The sequence below is a fragment of the Coregonus clupeaformis genome, chromosome 11, assembly GCF_020615455.1.
Source record: "Coregonus clupeaformis isolate EN_2021a chromosome 11, ASM2061545v1, whole genome shotgun sequence".
Lineage (NCBI taxonomy): Eukaryota > Metazoa > Chordata > Actinopteri > Salmoniformes > Salmonidae > Coregonus > Coregonus clupeaformis.
Window position 1 is genome coordinate 3,467,344 of NC_059202.1, and position 15,400 is coordinate 3,482,743.

The 15,400-nt window shown below is 44.3% G+C and overlaps 1 protein-coding gene across 2 annotated transcripts in view; it reads left to right on the forward strand.

Annotated features, from left to right (window-relative positions):
* Positions 1-15,400, forward strand: part of LOC121576988 (ankyrin repeat and BTB/POZ domain-containing protein BTBD11-B) — a 160,375-nt gene that overhangs the window by 109,568 nt on the left and 35,407 nt on the right. For both annotated transcript variants that reach the window (XM_041890643.2, XM_041890645.2), the window contains exon 2: positions 9,004-9,153. In XM_041890643.2, coding sequence (XP_041746577.1) covers positions 9,004-9,153 — 150 coding nt within the window. The remainder of the gene's footprint in view (positions 1-9,003; positions 9,154-15,400) is intronic.

Genomic DNA, 15,400 nt, shown 5'->3' on the forward strand with positions numbered 1-15,400 from the left:
GGAGTGGCTTCGTAAGAAGCATTTCAAGGTCCTGGAGTGGCCTAGCCAGTCTCCAGATCTCAACCCCATAGAAAATCTTTGGAGGGAGTTGAATGTCCGTGTTGCCCAGCAACAGCCCCAAAACATTACTGCTCTAGAGGAGATCTGCATGGAGGAATGGGCCAAAATACCAGCAACAGTGTGTGAAAACCTTGTGAAGACTTACAGAAAACGTTTGACCTGTGTCATTGCCAACAAAGGGTATATAACAAAGTATTGAGAAACTTTTGTTGTTGACCAAATACTTATTTTCCACCATAATTTGCAAATAAATTCATAAAAAATCCTACAATGTGATTTTCTGGAAATAAATTCTCATTTTGTCTGTCATGGTTGACGTGTACCTATGATGAAAATGACAGGCCTCTCTCATCTTTTTAAGTGGGAGAACTTGCACAATTGGTGGCTGACTAAATACTTTTTTCCCCCACTGTATGCATTTTGTCTTATCATAATCTTGGGCAATTTTTTTGTATTAAGTTCAATACATTTAGTAGATTTCCTAAAAAGTTCAATACATTTTTGAATATTGTTGAATTACGTTTTAATGTCTGGATTCCGTGATTTCGTCCGTGTTTTCAGCTTCACAGATTTTATTAGGCCTTGAATCTGATATAAAGGTAGAATAGGAAAGAGTCTCTCTGTCTCTTTCTCTCTTTTCTCTGTCATTCTCTCTCTCTACCTTATTCTTATTTTTTCATGTGTTTTTACATATAGACATTTCTCTTTTGCTCCCTCTCTCTCTTTCTCTCTCTATCTCTTTTTAGTTTGTTCAAGTCACATGAACAATTCACATTATTACAAGTTACATTATTAATCTTCAAAATCCCCTGCAACATTGTGTACAACACAGTACACAGAGGACAGAGTGACTTAGCAGACAGAGTTCTCTATTTCAGTGTCCCTGCTCTGTGAGAAACCTAGGGAAACTAGTCCCATGGACCTGCAGAGTTTTCTGGGGAAGAACCAGGCACTGTGCGTCCCTCTAAAATAGATTTAAGTGCAGGGTAAAGCCACATCGAGGCCACAACTCCCAACAGTCAAGTCTGGGAAAGTCAGAGAGGCAGGGCCTGCCCCTGCATGCTAGGCATTCAGCCCTATAGACAGGGGGCGGCAGAGATAGACAACACAGATAGGACAGCTAAGACAGTTTCATAGTCAATGTTTCAGCGACATCGGCAAAGTAAACAGTAATAGTTTTTTTTACATTTAAAAGTTACTGTAACTACTATGTACTCCCAGTTGCAGTAGAACATACTCATTGTTCCAAACCATTGCTTTTGATGACCCAGATCTTTTCTATGAGGCTGTATGAGACTGTCCACTTTATTTAGTCCTATTATTGAGTACTAAGCATTCATCATAGAGAGAGCTCTGAATGGGGGGCTCCTCCTGTATACATCATTTTATTCATCCTTCAGTAAAGAGTGGCTTGCCTGGAGGATCTCTCTCTCTCACTTTTTCTCTCTCTCTCTCTCTCTCTCTCTCCTCTCTCTCTCTCTCTCTCTCTCTCTCTCCCTCTCTTTCTCTCTCCCTCTTTCTCTCTCTCTCTCTCTCTCTCTCTCTCTCTCTCTCTCTCTCTCTCTCTCTCTCTCTCTCTCTCTCTCTCTCTCTCTCTCTCTCTCTCTCTCTCTCTCTCTTTCTCTTATGCATTAAACCTCATGACTCAGTTGCTCACACATGTGGATAATTTTAATAGCAATAGCAGACACTTGGCACAGGTACACTGTTAGAAAATAAGGTGCTATCTAGAACCTAAAGGGGTTCTTCGGCTGTCACCATACCAGAACCCTTTGAAGAACCCTTTTTGGTTCCAGGTAGAACCCTTTTTGGTTCCATGTAGAACTCTTTTTGGTTTGAGGTAGAACCCTTTTGGGTTCCATGTAGAACCCTCTGTGGAAAGGGTTCTACCTCAAACCAAAAAGAGTTCTACCTAGAACCAAAAAGGGTTATCCTATGGGAACAGCCGAAGAACCCTTTCAGAATTTTTTTTTTAAAGAGTGTAGTTAAAGGCAAATAGATTCAAAGGTTGAAATGTATTTTTCAAATGCCTGGTTTCTCAAACCAATAACACACAATGTCTGGACAGGTGATACCCTGCGGTTACTGGATCCCATCGCTGCCACCAAATGTCAGAGGGACCTCTGTCATTTCAAAACGAATTCCTCTGTCACATGCATTTGTATAACAACAACTTCAGACAATACAAGTTAATCATCTAAGTTAATCATCTGCTCTCCGATGGCTGAATATTGCCAGGTTTAAACCACAGCACAGTGACAGGGACATCATCAGGAGAGGAGTGCTGGCTTGACTTTTTGTCACAGAGAGATAGAGTGGGTACTGTACTGTGGTTGTGGCTGGTGTGTGTGTAAGAACTCCAGCATATATTCCCTGCAGGCAGTGGCTTCACTGGTTTGCATTAGAATGCAGTGAGTCACCTTGCCCCAGCCAAGCCTGTGAGCAGCCTGCACTTCACTGTCAGCTGGTGCTGTACCATCACTGCATGATTCTGTACCCTGCGTCATAGTAAAGTCGGGGAAGGTACTTCCAAAAGCTAAAGTGCACATTTGCAAGGTGTTTTTCAAGCACATACTCCTACACATAAATCAATTAATACATTTTGAGGACATAGGAAAATTACAGGCTCAAAAACTGAATAAAACACATTTTTGCTTCAGAACCTTGATATGGGTCTTTGCTTTGGCCAATTTTCACAGTAAACAACTCTCTAGAGCAGCTTGGTAATCCTGACTTTTCAGTGATCTTCTGAGTAAAGCCTGTCCAGCTCCAGCAGAACTGTGTTGGTCTGACTGAAAGACGGCCAAGGGATGGAGAGATAGACAGAGGGAGCCGAGAGAGAACAGGAAGGAGTCTCGCTCATCTGTATGTCTGGCCCTTTTCTCTCCTTCCTCCTTCTCTTCCCTCCAGCCTCAGGTCTGGCACAGGCTGGGCACCCATGGGCTAAGTGGATGTTCAGGTCATGTCCTGCATGTTGTGGTCCTCTGGGAAGATGGTGCCAGCCAGCCCAGCCAAGCTTATGGGGAATCAAGGTGGCACTTCAGTATTGTTGGAACTCATAGCATACCCCTGAGTCCTCTTGGTGTTGCCTTTTCTAGGTTTTAGTATGGCACGATGCTATAAACTTACCTCCAGAAAAATGCAGCTGTTGTTACTCTCCCCACACAAATGATTGGTGTTTTGATAAATCACTGCACGTCAAAGGTGGAGGAACATGTGGTAGTCTAACAGCTCTCCCTGTGATCCCCATTTAGCCAGGTACTGTATATAATGGTGTGAAAGTGGTGGCAGGCGGGGGCACAGGCTTGGGGAGAGATGCCAAGACAGCCCCCTGCTGCTTTAAGTGCTTAAAGCTGGATTACCTGGAGCTCTGCACACGCTGCGGTTCTAGAAAGATATTAAAGAGGTGTTTCAGAGAAATCCATGATATGCCTAGGTGGTTGTTGAAGGAAAATCGGTTGTTTCTTTGCCATTGGTCTACTGTAAGGTAGCCTGGTCCCAGATCTGGTTGTGCTGTATTGCCAACACCTACAGTCATTGTCGTGCTTTGCACAAACAGATCTGGGACCAGGCTACCTGTAAGTGTCTTCTACCAAGGCATTGGTTGGTACTGTAAAGTTAGGTTTGGCTGGTGCTGTATCCGACATCTGACCCTATCCTACTATAGCAGATTACTGGGTCTAGTGTCCTTTGTTAGATGGTACGTGGTCCCCTGTAGTGTACCTGACTGAGGTGTACAGTAGGAGGGGTCACAGACACTGAGCAGTGCACTGTGGGTCTGCATCACACAACACCTGTTCTCCCCGCGTCTCAGCAACCAGTCACCGCCAACTGGCCCTCCATCTCATCAGTTCAATATTCTGACCTTCGCGACCCTGAAGTAGAAAAGCAAAAAAATAAGGAATGTTGGACTCTCAGAACAGAGGCCTCTATTCATTGAATATGTGTAACACATTAGCCTAATCATGTCCAATGGGTCAGAGGAGGATTACTAAATTCCCTTAAAGCCTGTTTATTCCTTGGAGACTGATGACTAGTGTACTGTATACTGCAGAGATAGCCAGCAAGTCAACTGAATTAGCTGCATATTGAGAATGAGGAATTGTTCAAACCAAAGCTACTTTCCCCTCTGCCTGGGGAGTATAGAGCCATTGGTTACAGCCATTTCTTAATTTGACACACTGCAGGCGTAAGTGGTGAGTGGGGTGAAGCAGTAGCAGCACTGCGCTGCTGTGGAAACATAGGACATGTGGAAGTCTGAAATGGGAAGTAAAGCAATCTGCCTCATCATCCCTTGAGCAGGAGAGAATGACTAATATGCTTTGTGGCGGCAGCCGTAATGAAACTGCCTCCACGATATTAGTTTAGGTCCAACGCTCCAGCTGAGCCAAACTGAAGACGGATAGTTCCAACATAGAAATATAAGCGCATACCCTCATTTCTGCAGAGCTAAATAGCCATATTTTAAATGAGGAACTACAATTTAACATGGCCACCTGATGGTTGAAATCTTAATAAAAGAACACAATAAGCAGGTGTGGAATCATGTGATAAAGTAAGGTGTCTCACGGCCATGATGGAAGTCGACATGAATATACAGAATTGATCCACAAAAACAAGAAAAGCTAGATTATTTAACTGTTTAGCAAACACTCTATACAGTATATTACAGCTATTTACCACTGAGCTGCACTTAAGAATGCTTCACAACAAGCATCTTGTATTGAAAATGGCAGACGGAGACAGGGAGGTAACTATCACCAGCAGTCTACCCCCTTCCTGAAACAGACTGCCATTAATACCAGTTGGTAACTGTCTCACCTGGATTGGGTCATACCAACTCACTTAACTAGAGAAGTGACATTATCTCTCTAAAATACATCACAGTAGCCTGTTTACACTCATAATAAATGCAATGGCATTCATAAATTCATCAGCATATAACCAACTGCCATACAATTCATCAACTCAAAATAATACAGCGCTCTTAATGTACAGAGTTTTATCAAAATAACAAAATAGGAAGAAAGTAAACCCCTGTGCCCTAATTGGCGCCTCCAAACCAGGTATAAATCAGCGCCCAATCCAGCGCATACCCCCCTCCTAGGACCAGGAAGCTAATGTGGGACGCAGCATAATAGCAAATGTTTAGACATAAATTCGGCAACAGGTAGAGTTTACAGTGGCTTGCCAAAGTATTCACCCCCCTTGGCATTTTTCCTATTTTGTTGCCTTACAACCTGGAATTAAAATTGATTTTTTGGGGGTTTGTATCATTTGATCAATACTTTGTAGAGCCACCTTTTGCAGCAATTACAGCTGCAAGTCTCTTGGGGTATGTCTCTATAAGCTTGGCACATCCAGCCACTGCGATTTTTGCCCATTCTTCAAGGCAAAACCGCTCCAGCTCCTTCAAGTTGGATGGGTTCCGCTGATGTACAGCAATCTTTAAGTCATACCACAGATTCTCAATTGGATTGAGGTCTGGGCTTTGACTAGGCCATTCCAAGACATGTAAATGTTTCCCCTTAAACCACTCGAGTGTTGCTTTAGCAGTATGCTTAGGGTAATTGTCCTGCTGGAAGGTGAACCTCCGTCCCAGTCTCAAATCTCTGGAAGGCTGAAGCAGGTTTCCCTCAAGAATTTCCCTGTATTTAGCGCCATCCATCATTCCTTCAATTCTGACCAGTTTCCCAGTCCCTGCCGATGAAAAACATCCTCACAGCATGAAGCTGCCACCACCATGCTTCACTGTGGGGATGGTGTTCTCGGGGTGATGCGAGGTGTTGGGTTTGCGCCAGACATAGCGTTTTCCTTGATGGCCAAAAAGCTCAATTTTAGTCTCATCTGACCAGAGTACTTTCTTCCATATGTTTGGGGAGTCTCCCACATGCCTTTTGGCGAACACCAAACTTGTTTGCTTATTTTTTTCTTTAAGCAATGGCTTTTCTCTGGCCACTCTTCCGTAAAGCCCAGCTCTGTGGAGTGTACGGCTTAAAGTTGTCCTCCAATCTCCGCTGTGGAGTTTTGTAGCTCCTTCAGGGTTATCTTTGGTCTCTTTGTTGCCTCTCTGATTAATGCCCTCCTTGCCTGGCCCGTGAGTTTTGGTGGGTGGCCCTTTCTTGGCAGGTTTGTTGTGGTGCCATATTCTTTCAATTTTTTTAAATAATGGATTTAATGGTTCTCTGTGGGATGTTCAAAGTTTTTGATATTTTTTTATAACCCAACCCTGATCTGTACTTCTCCACAACTTTGTCCCTGACCTGTTTGGAGAGCTCCTTGGTCTTCATGGTGCCGCTTGCTTGGTGGTGCCCCTTGCTTAGTGGTGCCCCTTGCTTAGTGGTGTTGCAGACTCTGGGGCCTTTCAGAACAGGTGTATATATACTGAGATCATGTGACACTTAGGTTGCACACAGGTGGACTTCATTTAACTACAGTGAGGGAAAAAAGTATTTGATCCCCTGCTGATTTTGTACGTTTGCCCACTGACAAAGAAATGATCAGTCTATAATTTTAATGGTAGGTTTATTTGAACAGTGAGAGACAGAATAACAACAAAATAATCCAGAAAAAACGCATGTCAAAAATGTTATAAATTGATTTGCATTTTAATGAGGGAAATAAGTATTTGACCCCCTCTCAATCAGAAAGATTTCTGGCTCCCAGGTGTATTTTATACAGGTAACGAGCTGAGACTCTTTAAAGGGAGTGCTCCTAATCTCAGCTTGTTACCTGTAAAAAATACACCTGTCCACAGAAGCAATCAATCAATCAGATTCCAAACTCTCCACCATGGCCAAGACCAAAGAGCTCTCCAAGGATGTCAGGGACAAGATTGTAGACCTACACAAGGCAGGAATGGGCTACAAGACCATCACCAAGCAGCTTGGTGAGAAGGTGACAACAGTTGGTGCGATTATTCGCAAATGGAAAAAACACAAAAGAACTGTCAATCTCCCTCGGCCTGGGGCTCCATGCAAGATCTCACCTCGTGGAGTTGCAATGATCATGAGAACGGTGAGGAATCAGCCCAGAACTACACGGGAGGATCTTGTCAATGATCTCAAGGCAGCTGGGACCATAGTCACCAAGAAAACAATTGGTAACACACTACACCGTGAAGGACTGAAATCCTGCAGCGCCCGCAAGGTCCCCCTGCTCAAGAAAGCACATATACATGGCCGTCTGAAGTTTGCCAATGAACATCTGAATGATTCAGAGGAGAACTGGATGAAAGTGTTGTGGTCAGATGAGACCAAAATGGAGCTCTTTGGCATCAACTGAACTCGCCGTGTTTGGAGGAGGAGGAATGCTGCCTATGACCCCAAGAACACCATCCCCACCGTCAAACATGGAGGTGGAAACATTATGCTTTGGGGGTGTTTTTTTTCATGTTTTGCAGAGGGGTCAAATACTTATTTCCCTCATTAAAATGCAAATCAATTTATAACATTTTTGACATGCGTTTTTCACTTCACCAATTTGGACTATTTTGTGTATGTCCATTACATGAAATCCAAATATAAATCCATAAAAATTACAGTTTGTAATGCAACAAAATAGGAAAAACGCCAAGGGGGATAAATACTTTTGCAAGGCACTGTACCTGGTAGACAGTCAAATCAAAGCAGGCAGCAAGCCGCATCGTAACAAATAATATATTTTATTTTTTATTTTTTTATCTCTAAGCAATAATACTCTTAATCAATGGGACATTTCTGAAATTGAGGGGATGAAGTCTATCCGCTCCCTGCGCCAATGCCTCGACTTGTAAACAACAAACAATTACACCCTAGCTCATCGACTGCCAGGTGTTGTTCCTCACACACAGCGACTGCTTGCATAGACAGAAACACAATACAGTACAAGATGTCCCCTCCACAAAGATGGCTGACCATGAGCTTTGGGCCAAACCGTTCATCTGTTGCAGTGCAATACATACCGACATATCTAAAGAACATTAGGCTTTCCTGCAATGAAAAAGTAACTTATCCTCAATAAAATAGTACCCACTCGTGCTGTATTATTCTTCCTGCATAGGATTATTGTAACTTTCTACTTTTAGCTTATTTTACATTTCGTGATCCAATAAATATTGATCCATCATGAGACTGTTTACTGTGTTTACGCATTGGTCTGTTCTTAACCACCTGTCTCTTTCCTCTCTCCTCCTCCTCCTCCTCCCTCTCTCTCTCTCTCTCTCTCTCTCTCTCTCTGTCTCTGTCTCTCTCTCTCTCTCTCTCTCTCTCTCTCTCTCTCTCTCTCTCTCTCTCTCTCTCTTTTATCTCTCTCTCTCTGTCTCTCTCTCTCTCTCTTTCTCTCTCTCTCTCTCTCTCTCTCTCTCTCTCTCTCTCTCTCTCTCTTTCTTTCTCTCTCTTTCTCTCTCTTTCTCTATCTCTCTCTGTCTCTGTCTCTGTCTCTGTCTCTGTCTCTGCTCTCTCTCTCTCTCTCTCTCTCTCTCTCTCTCTCTCTCTCTCTCTCTCTCTCTTTCTCTTTCTCTCTTTCTCTCTCTTTCTCTATCTCTATCTCTATCTCTCTCTCTCTCTGTCTCTGTCTCTGTCTCTGTCTCTGTCTCTCTCTCTCTCTCTCTCTCTCTCTCTCTCTCTCTCTCTCTCTCTCTCTCTCTCTCTCTCTCTCTCTCTCTCTCTCCTCTTTCTCTCTCTCTCTCTTTCTCTCTCTCTGTCTCTCTCTCTCTCTCTCTCTCTCTCTCTCTCTCTCTCTCTCTCTCTCTCTTTCTCTCTCTCTTTCTCTCTCTCTCTTTCTCTCTCTCTCTCTCTCTCTCTTTCTCTCTCTCTCTCTTTCTCTCTCTCTGTCTCTCTCTCTCTCTCTCTCTCTCTCTCTCTCTCTCTCTCTCTCTCTCTCTCTCTCTCTCTCTCTCTCTCTCTCTCTCTCTCTCTCTCTCTCTCTCTCTCTCTCCTTCCTCTCCCTCTCTCCCTCCTCCAGGTGTGCTCAGCCTACCAGAGAGCCTGACTCTGCATCGGGACCAGCAGCGGTCAGGGAAGAGTGGGGAGGGCCACACCTACAGTCAGTCGGAGCTGCGCTCCATCGAGCAGTGTCTGCTAGCCACACACGTGGGCAGCATCTCTGAACTCAGTGAGTACACTCAGAATTAGATTGGGTTTTTACACTACCTTTTACATATGTTGTGTTTATGTGTGTGGGAACTACCTCATGAAGCTGGTTGCATTCCATAAGTGTCAAAGGCTTTTATTGACAATTACATTAAGTTTATGCAAAGAGTCAATATTTGCAGTGTTGACCATTCTTTTTCAAGACCTCTGCAATCCGCCCTGGCATGCTGTCAATTAACTTCTGGGCCACATCCTGACTGATGGCAGGCCATTCTTGCATAATCAGTGCTTGGAGTTTGTCAGAATTTGTGGGGTTTTGTTTGTCCACCCGCCTCTTGAGGATCGACCACAAGTTCTCAATGGGATTAAGGTCTGGGGAGTTTCCTGGCCATGGACCCAAAATGTCGATGTTTTGTTCCCCGAGCCACTTAGTTATCACTTTTGCCTTATGGCAAGGTGCTCCATCATGCTGGAAAAGGCATTGGTCGTCACCAAACTGTTCTTGGATGGTTGGGAGAAGTTTCTCTCGGAGGATGTGTTGGTACCATTCTTTATTCATGGCTGTGTTCTTAGGCAAAATTGTGAGTGAGCCCACTCCCTTGGCTGAGAAGCAACCCCACACATGAATGGTCTCAGGATGCTTTACTGTTGGCATGACACAGGACTGATGGTAGCGCTCACCTTGTCTTCTCTGGACAAGGTGTTTTCCGGATGCCCCAAACAATCGGAAAGGGGATTCATCAGAGAAAATGACTTTACCCCAGTCCTCAGCAGTCCAATCCCTGTATCTTTTGCAGAATATCAGTCTGTCCCTGATGGTTTTCCTGGAGAGAAGTGGCTTCTTTGCTGCCCTTCTTGACACCAAGCCATCGCCTCACTGTGCGTGCAGATGCACTCACACCTGCCTGCTGCCATTCCTGAGCAAGCTCTGCACTGGTGGTGCCCCGATCCCGCAGCTGAATCAACTTTAGGAGACGGTCCTGGCGCTTGCTGGACTTTCTTGGGTGCCCTGATGCCTTCTTCACAACAATTTAACCTCTCTCCTTGAAGTTCTTGATGATCCAATAAATGGTTGATTTAGGTGCAATCTTACTAGCAGCAATATCCTTGCCTGTGAAGCACTTTTTGTGCTAAGCAATGACGACGGCACGTGTTTCCTTGCAGGTAATCATGGTTAACAGAGGAAGAACAATGATTTCAAGCACCACCCTCCTTTTAAAGCTTCTAGTCTGTTATTTTAACTCAATCAGCATGACAGAGTGATCTCCAGCATTGTCCTCGTCAACAGTCTCACATTTTAGTCATTTAGCAGACGCTCTTATCCAGAGCGACTTACAGTTAGTGAGTGCATACATTTTCATACTGGTCCCCCGTGGGAATCGAACCCACAACCCTGGCGTTGCAAGCGCCATGCTCTACCAACTGAGCTACAGGGGACTACACCTGTGTTAACGAGATAATCACTGACATGATGGCAGCTGGTCCTTTTGTGGCAGGGCTGAAATGCAGTGAAAATGTTTTTTGGGGATTAAGTTCATTTTCATGGCAAAGAGGGACTTTGCAATTAATTGCAATTCATCTGATCACTCTTCATGACACTCTGGAGTATATGCAAATTGCCATCATCAAAACTGAGTCAGCAGACTTTGTGAAAATTAGTATTTGTGTCATTCTCAAAACTTTTGACCACGACTGTACACTCAGTGGCCAGAGCCAACTTTAGCTGCAATGACTGCAACATTTACATTTTAGTCATTTAGCAGACGCTCTTATCCAGAGCGACTTACAGTTAGTGAATACATTTTTTATTATATTATTTTTTATACTGGCCCCCCGTGGGAATCGAACCCACAACCCTGGCGTTGCAAACGCCATGCTCTATCAACTGAGCTACATCCCTGCCGGCCATTCCCTCCCCTACCCTGGACAACGCTGGGCCAATTGTGTGCCGCCCATGAGTCTCCCGGTCGCGGCCGGCTGCGACAGAGCCTGGATTCGAACCAGGATCTCTAGTGGCACAGTTAGCACTGCGATGCAGTGCCTTAGACCACTGCGCCACTCAGGACCAAATGCTTCCTGTAGTTGTTGATCAGTCTCTCACATCACTGTGGAGGAATTTTGGACCACTCTTGCATGCAGAACTGCTTTAACTCAGCGGCATTTGTGAGTTTTCAAGCAAGCACTGCTCGTTCTTCCACAACATCTCAATTGGGATTATTACTGGATTTTGACTAGGCCATTCCAAAACATCAAATGTGTTGCTTTTTAACAATTTTCATGTAGATTGATTGTGTGTTTTGGATCATTGTCTCGCTGCATGACCCAGCTGTGCTTCACCTTCAGCTCACAGAAGACATGGGTCCCATAATGCCTGGCGAAAACCAAACATTGCATTCCACAGTAAGAACCTTATACCAACGGTCAAGCATGATCGTGCTAGTGTAATGGTTTGGGGATGCTTTACTGCGTCAGGACCTGGACGACTTGCCTTAATAGAAGGAACCATGAATTCTGCTCTGTATCAGAGAATTCTACAGGATAATGTCAGGCCATCTGTCTGTCCATGGCCCCATCCTGCCTGGTGTCAACGGTACAGGCTGGTGGCGGTGGTGTAATGGTGTGAGGAATGTTTTCCTGGCACACTTTAGCTCCCTTGATACCAATTGAGCAATGTTTCCATGCCCTGAAGAATTCAGGCTGTTCTGGAGGCAAAGGGGGTCCTACCCTGTACTATATGGGTGTACCTAATAAACCAACCACTGAGTGTACGTATAAAGTGGGTGAAACCGTATGTAAACATTATTAAAGTGACCAGTGTTCAATGAATCTATTGAACTGTTATATGTACTGTATGTGAAAAATTACTGCAACTGTTCCCCAGGTCCCTGCTGTAAATGAGAATGTGTTCTCAGTCAACAAACCTTGTCAAATTAATACACTGAACAAAAATATGAACGTACAGTTCATATAAGGAAATAATTTACATTTTAGTGAATTAGTAGATGTTCTTATCCAGTGCAACCTACAGTAGTGAGTGCAAACATGTTCGTACTGGTCCCCCGTGGGAATCAAACCCACAACGCTGGTGTTGCAAGCACCATTCTCTACCAACTGAGCCACACGAGACCAGTCAATTGAAGTAAATTCATTAGGAACTATGGATTTCACATGACTGGGAATACAGCTATGCATCTGTTGGTCACAGATACCTTTTTTTTTAAAAGGTAAGGGTGTGGATCAGAAAACCAGTCAGTATCTGGTGTGACCACCGTTTTCCTCATGCAGTGCGACACATCTCCTTCTACTTGATCAGGCTGTTGATTGTGGAATGTTGTCCCACTCCTCGTCAATGATGTGCAAAGTTGCTGGATATTGGCGGGAACTGGAACACACTGTCGTACGCATCGATCCAGAGCATCCCAAACATGCTCAATGGCTGACATGTCTGGTGAGTATGCAGGCCATGGAAGAACTGGGACATTTTCAGCCTCCAGAAATTGTGTACAGATCCTTGCGACATGGGGCCGTGCATTATCATGCTGAAACATGAGGTGATGATGGCGGATGAATGGCACAACAAAGGCCTAGTCACGGTATCTCTGTGCATTCAAATTGCCATCAATAAAATGCAATTGTGTTTGTTGTCCATAGCTTATGCCTGCCCATACCATAACCCCACCACCACCATGGGGCACTCTGTTCACAACATTGACATCAGCAAACCACTCGCCCACACAATACCATACTAGCTGTCTACCATCTGCCCAGTACAGCTGAAACTGGGATTCATCCGTGAAGAGCACACTTCTCCAGCGTGCCAATGGCCATCGAAAGTGAGCATTTGCCCACTGAAGTCGGTTACGAGGCTGAACTGCAGTCAGGTCAAGACCCTGGTGAGGACGACGAGCACGCAGATTACCTTCCCTGAGATGATTTCTGACAGTTTGTGCAGAAATTCTTCAGTTGTGCAAACCCACAGTTTCATCAGTTGTCCGGGTGGCTGTTCTCAGTCGATCCCACAGGTGAAGAAGCCGGATGTGGAGGTCCTGGGCTGGCGTGGTTACACGTGGTCTGCAGTTGTCGGCTGGTTGAACTTACTGCCAAATTCTCTAAAACAACATTGGAGGCGGCTTATAGTAGAGAAATGAACATTTAATTATCTGGCAACAGCTCAAGTGGACATTCGTGCAGTCAGCATGCCAATTGCAGGCTCCCTCAAAACTTGAGACATCTGAGGCATTGTGTGTGTGACAAAACTGCACATTTTAGAGTGGCCTTTTATTGTCCCTAGCACAAGGTGCACCTGTTTAATTATAATTCTGTTTAATCAGCTTCTTGATATGCCACATCTGTCAGGTGGATGGATTTTCTTGTCAAAGGACAAATGCTCACTAACAGGGATGTAAACAAATTTGTGCACAAAATTTGAGATACAATTTTTTTGCGTATGGAATATTTCTGTGATCTTTTATTTCAGCTCATGAAACATGGCACCAACATTTTACATGTTGCATTTATATATTTTCTTGTGTAAACTTTTTCCACTTGAGAATAGTGAGCTCTTGTATAATGCTCTTAGGCCCATACACTCTACTGTATCTCTTCCCCTGGCATTTCCAATATACTGTAGTCCGTCTGACATTTTTTGGGTTGAGTGAGTGGCCCCTTAATTTGAAGAGACATACAGTTCAGTCTGAGAGTGGGGTTGAATGCGTGTCCTCAGCTAATTTCAGCTGACTAACCAAGAAACGACCTGTGATGTCCAGAAGTGTGGCAGCCTATATTCTAGTCAGTGTAGATATACACTACCGGTCAATGTTTTAGAACACCTACTCATTCAAGGGTTTTTCTTTATTTTTGCTATTTTCTACATTGTAGAACAATAGTGAAGACATCAAAACTATGAAATAATCCATATGGAATCATGTATATATCAAATATATTTTATATTTGAGATTCTTCAAATAGCCACCCTTTGCCTTGATGACAGCTTTGCACACTCTTGGCATTCTCTCAACCAGCTTCACCTGGAATGCTTTTCCAACAGTCTTGAAGGAGTTCCCACATATGCTGAGCACTTGTTGGCTGCTTTTCCTTCACTCTGCGGTCCGACTCATCCCAAACCATCTCAATTTGGTTGAGGTTGGGGGATTGTGGAGGCCAGGTCATCTGATGCAGCACTCCATCACTCTCCTTCTTAGTAAAATAGCCCTTACACAGCCTGTTGGGTCATTGTCCTGTTGAAAAACAAATGATAGTCCCACTAAGCCCAAACCAGATGTGATGGTGTATCGCTGCAGAATGCTGTGGGAGCCATGCTGGTTAAGTGTCCCTTGAATTCTAAATAAATCACAGACAGTGTAACCAGCAAAGCACCCCCACAACATAACACCTCCTCCTCTATGTTTTACGGTGGGAAATACACATGCGGAGATCATCCATTCACCCATACCGTGTCTCACAAAGACACGGCGGTTGGAACCCAAAATCGAAGTTGGACTCCAGACCAAAGGACACATCTCCACCGGTCTAATGTCCATTGCTCTGGTTTCTTGGCCCAAGCAAGTCTCTTCTTATTATTGGTGTCCTTTAGTAGTGGTTTCTTTGCAGCAATTCGACCATGAAGGCCTGATTCACACATTCTCCTCTGAACAGTTGATGTTGAGATGTGTCTGTTACTTGAACTCTGTGAAGCATTTATTTGGGCTGCAATTTCTGAGGCTGGTAACTCTAATGAAATTATCCTCTGCAGCAGAGGTAACTCTGGGTCTCTCCTCCCGAGTGGCGCAGTGGTCTAAGGCACTGCATCGCAGTGCTAGCTGTGCCACTAGAGATCCTGGTTCGAATCCAGGCTCTGTCGTAGCCGGCCGCGACCGGAGACCCATGGGGCGGTGCACAATTGGCCCAGCGTCGTCCAGGGTAGGGGAGGGAATGGCCGGCAGGGATGTAGCTCAGTTGGTAGAGCATGGCGTTTGCAACGCCAGGGTTGTGGGTTTGATTCCCATGGGGGGACTGTATTAAAAAATTAAAAATAACTGTAAGTCGCTCTGGATAAGAGCGTCTGCTAAATGACTAAAATGTAAATGTAAAATGTACTATATTTATTTTTCAACCTTCCTAATGTCAAGCACATTGCTTCTCTTTACAACAGGAGTATAACCTACCTGGCTGGCATGAAAATGAACCACGGAAAAAGCGTCCTCCATTTGCTATTTAAGTGCATAGATGACATGTATTTTTTTCTAGACAGGTGCATAATGATCCATTCT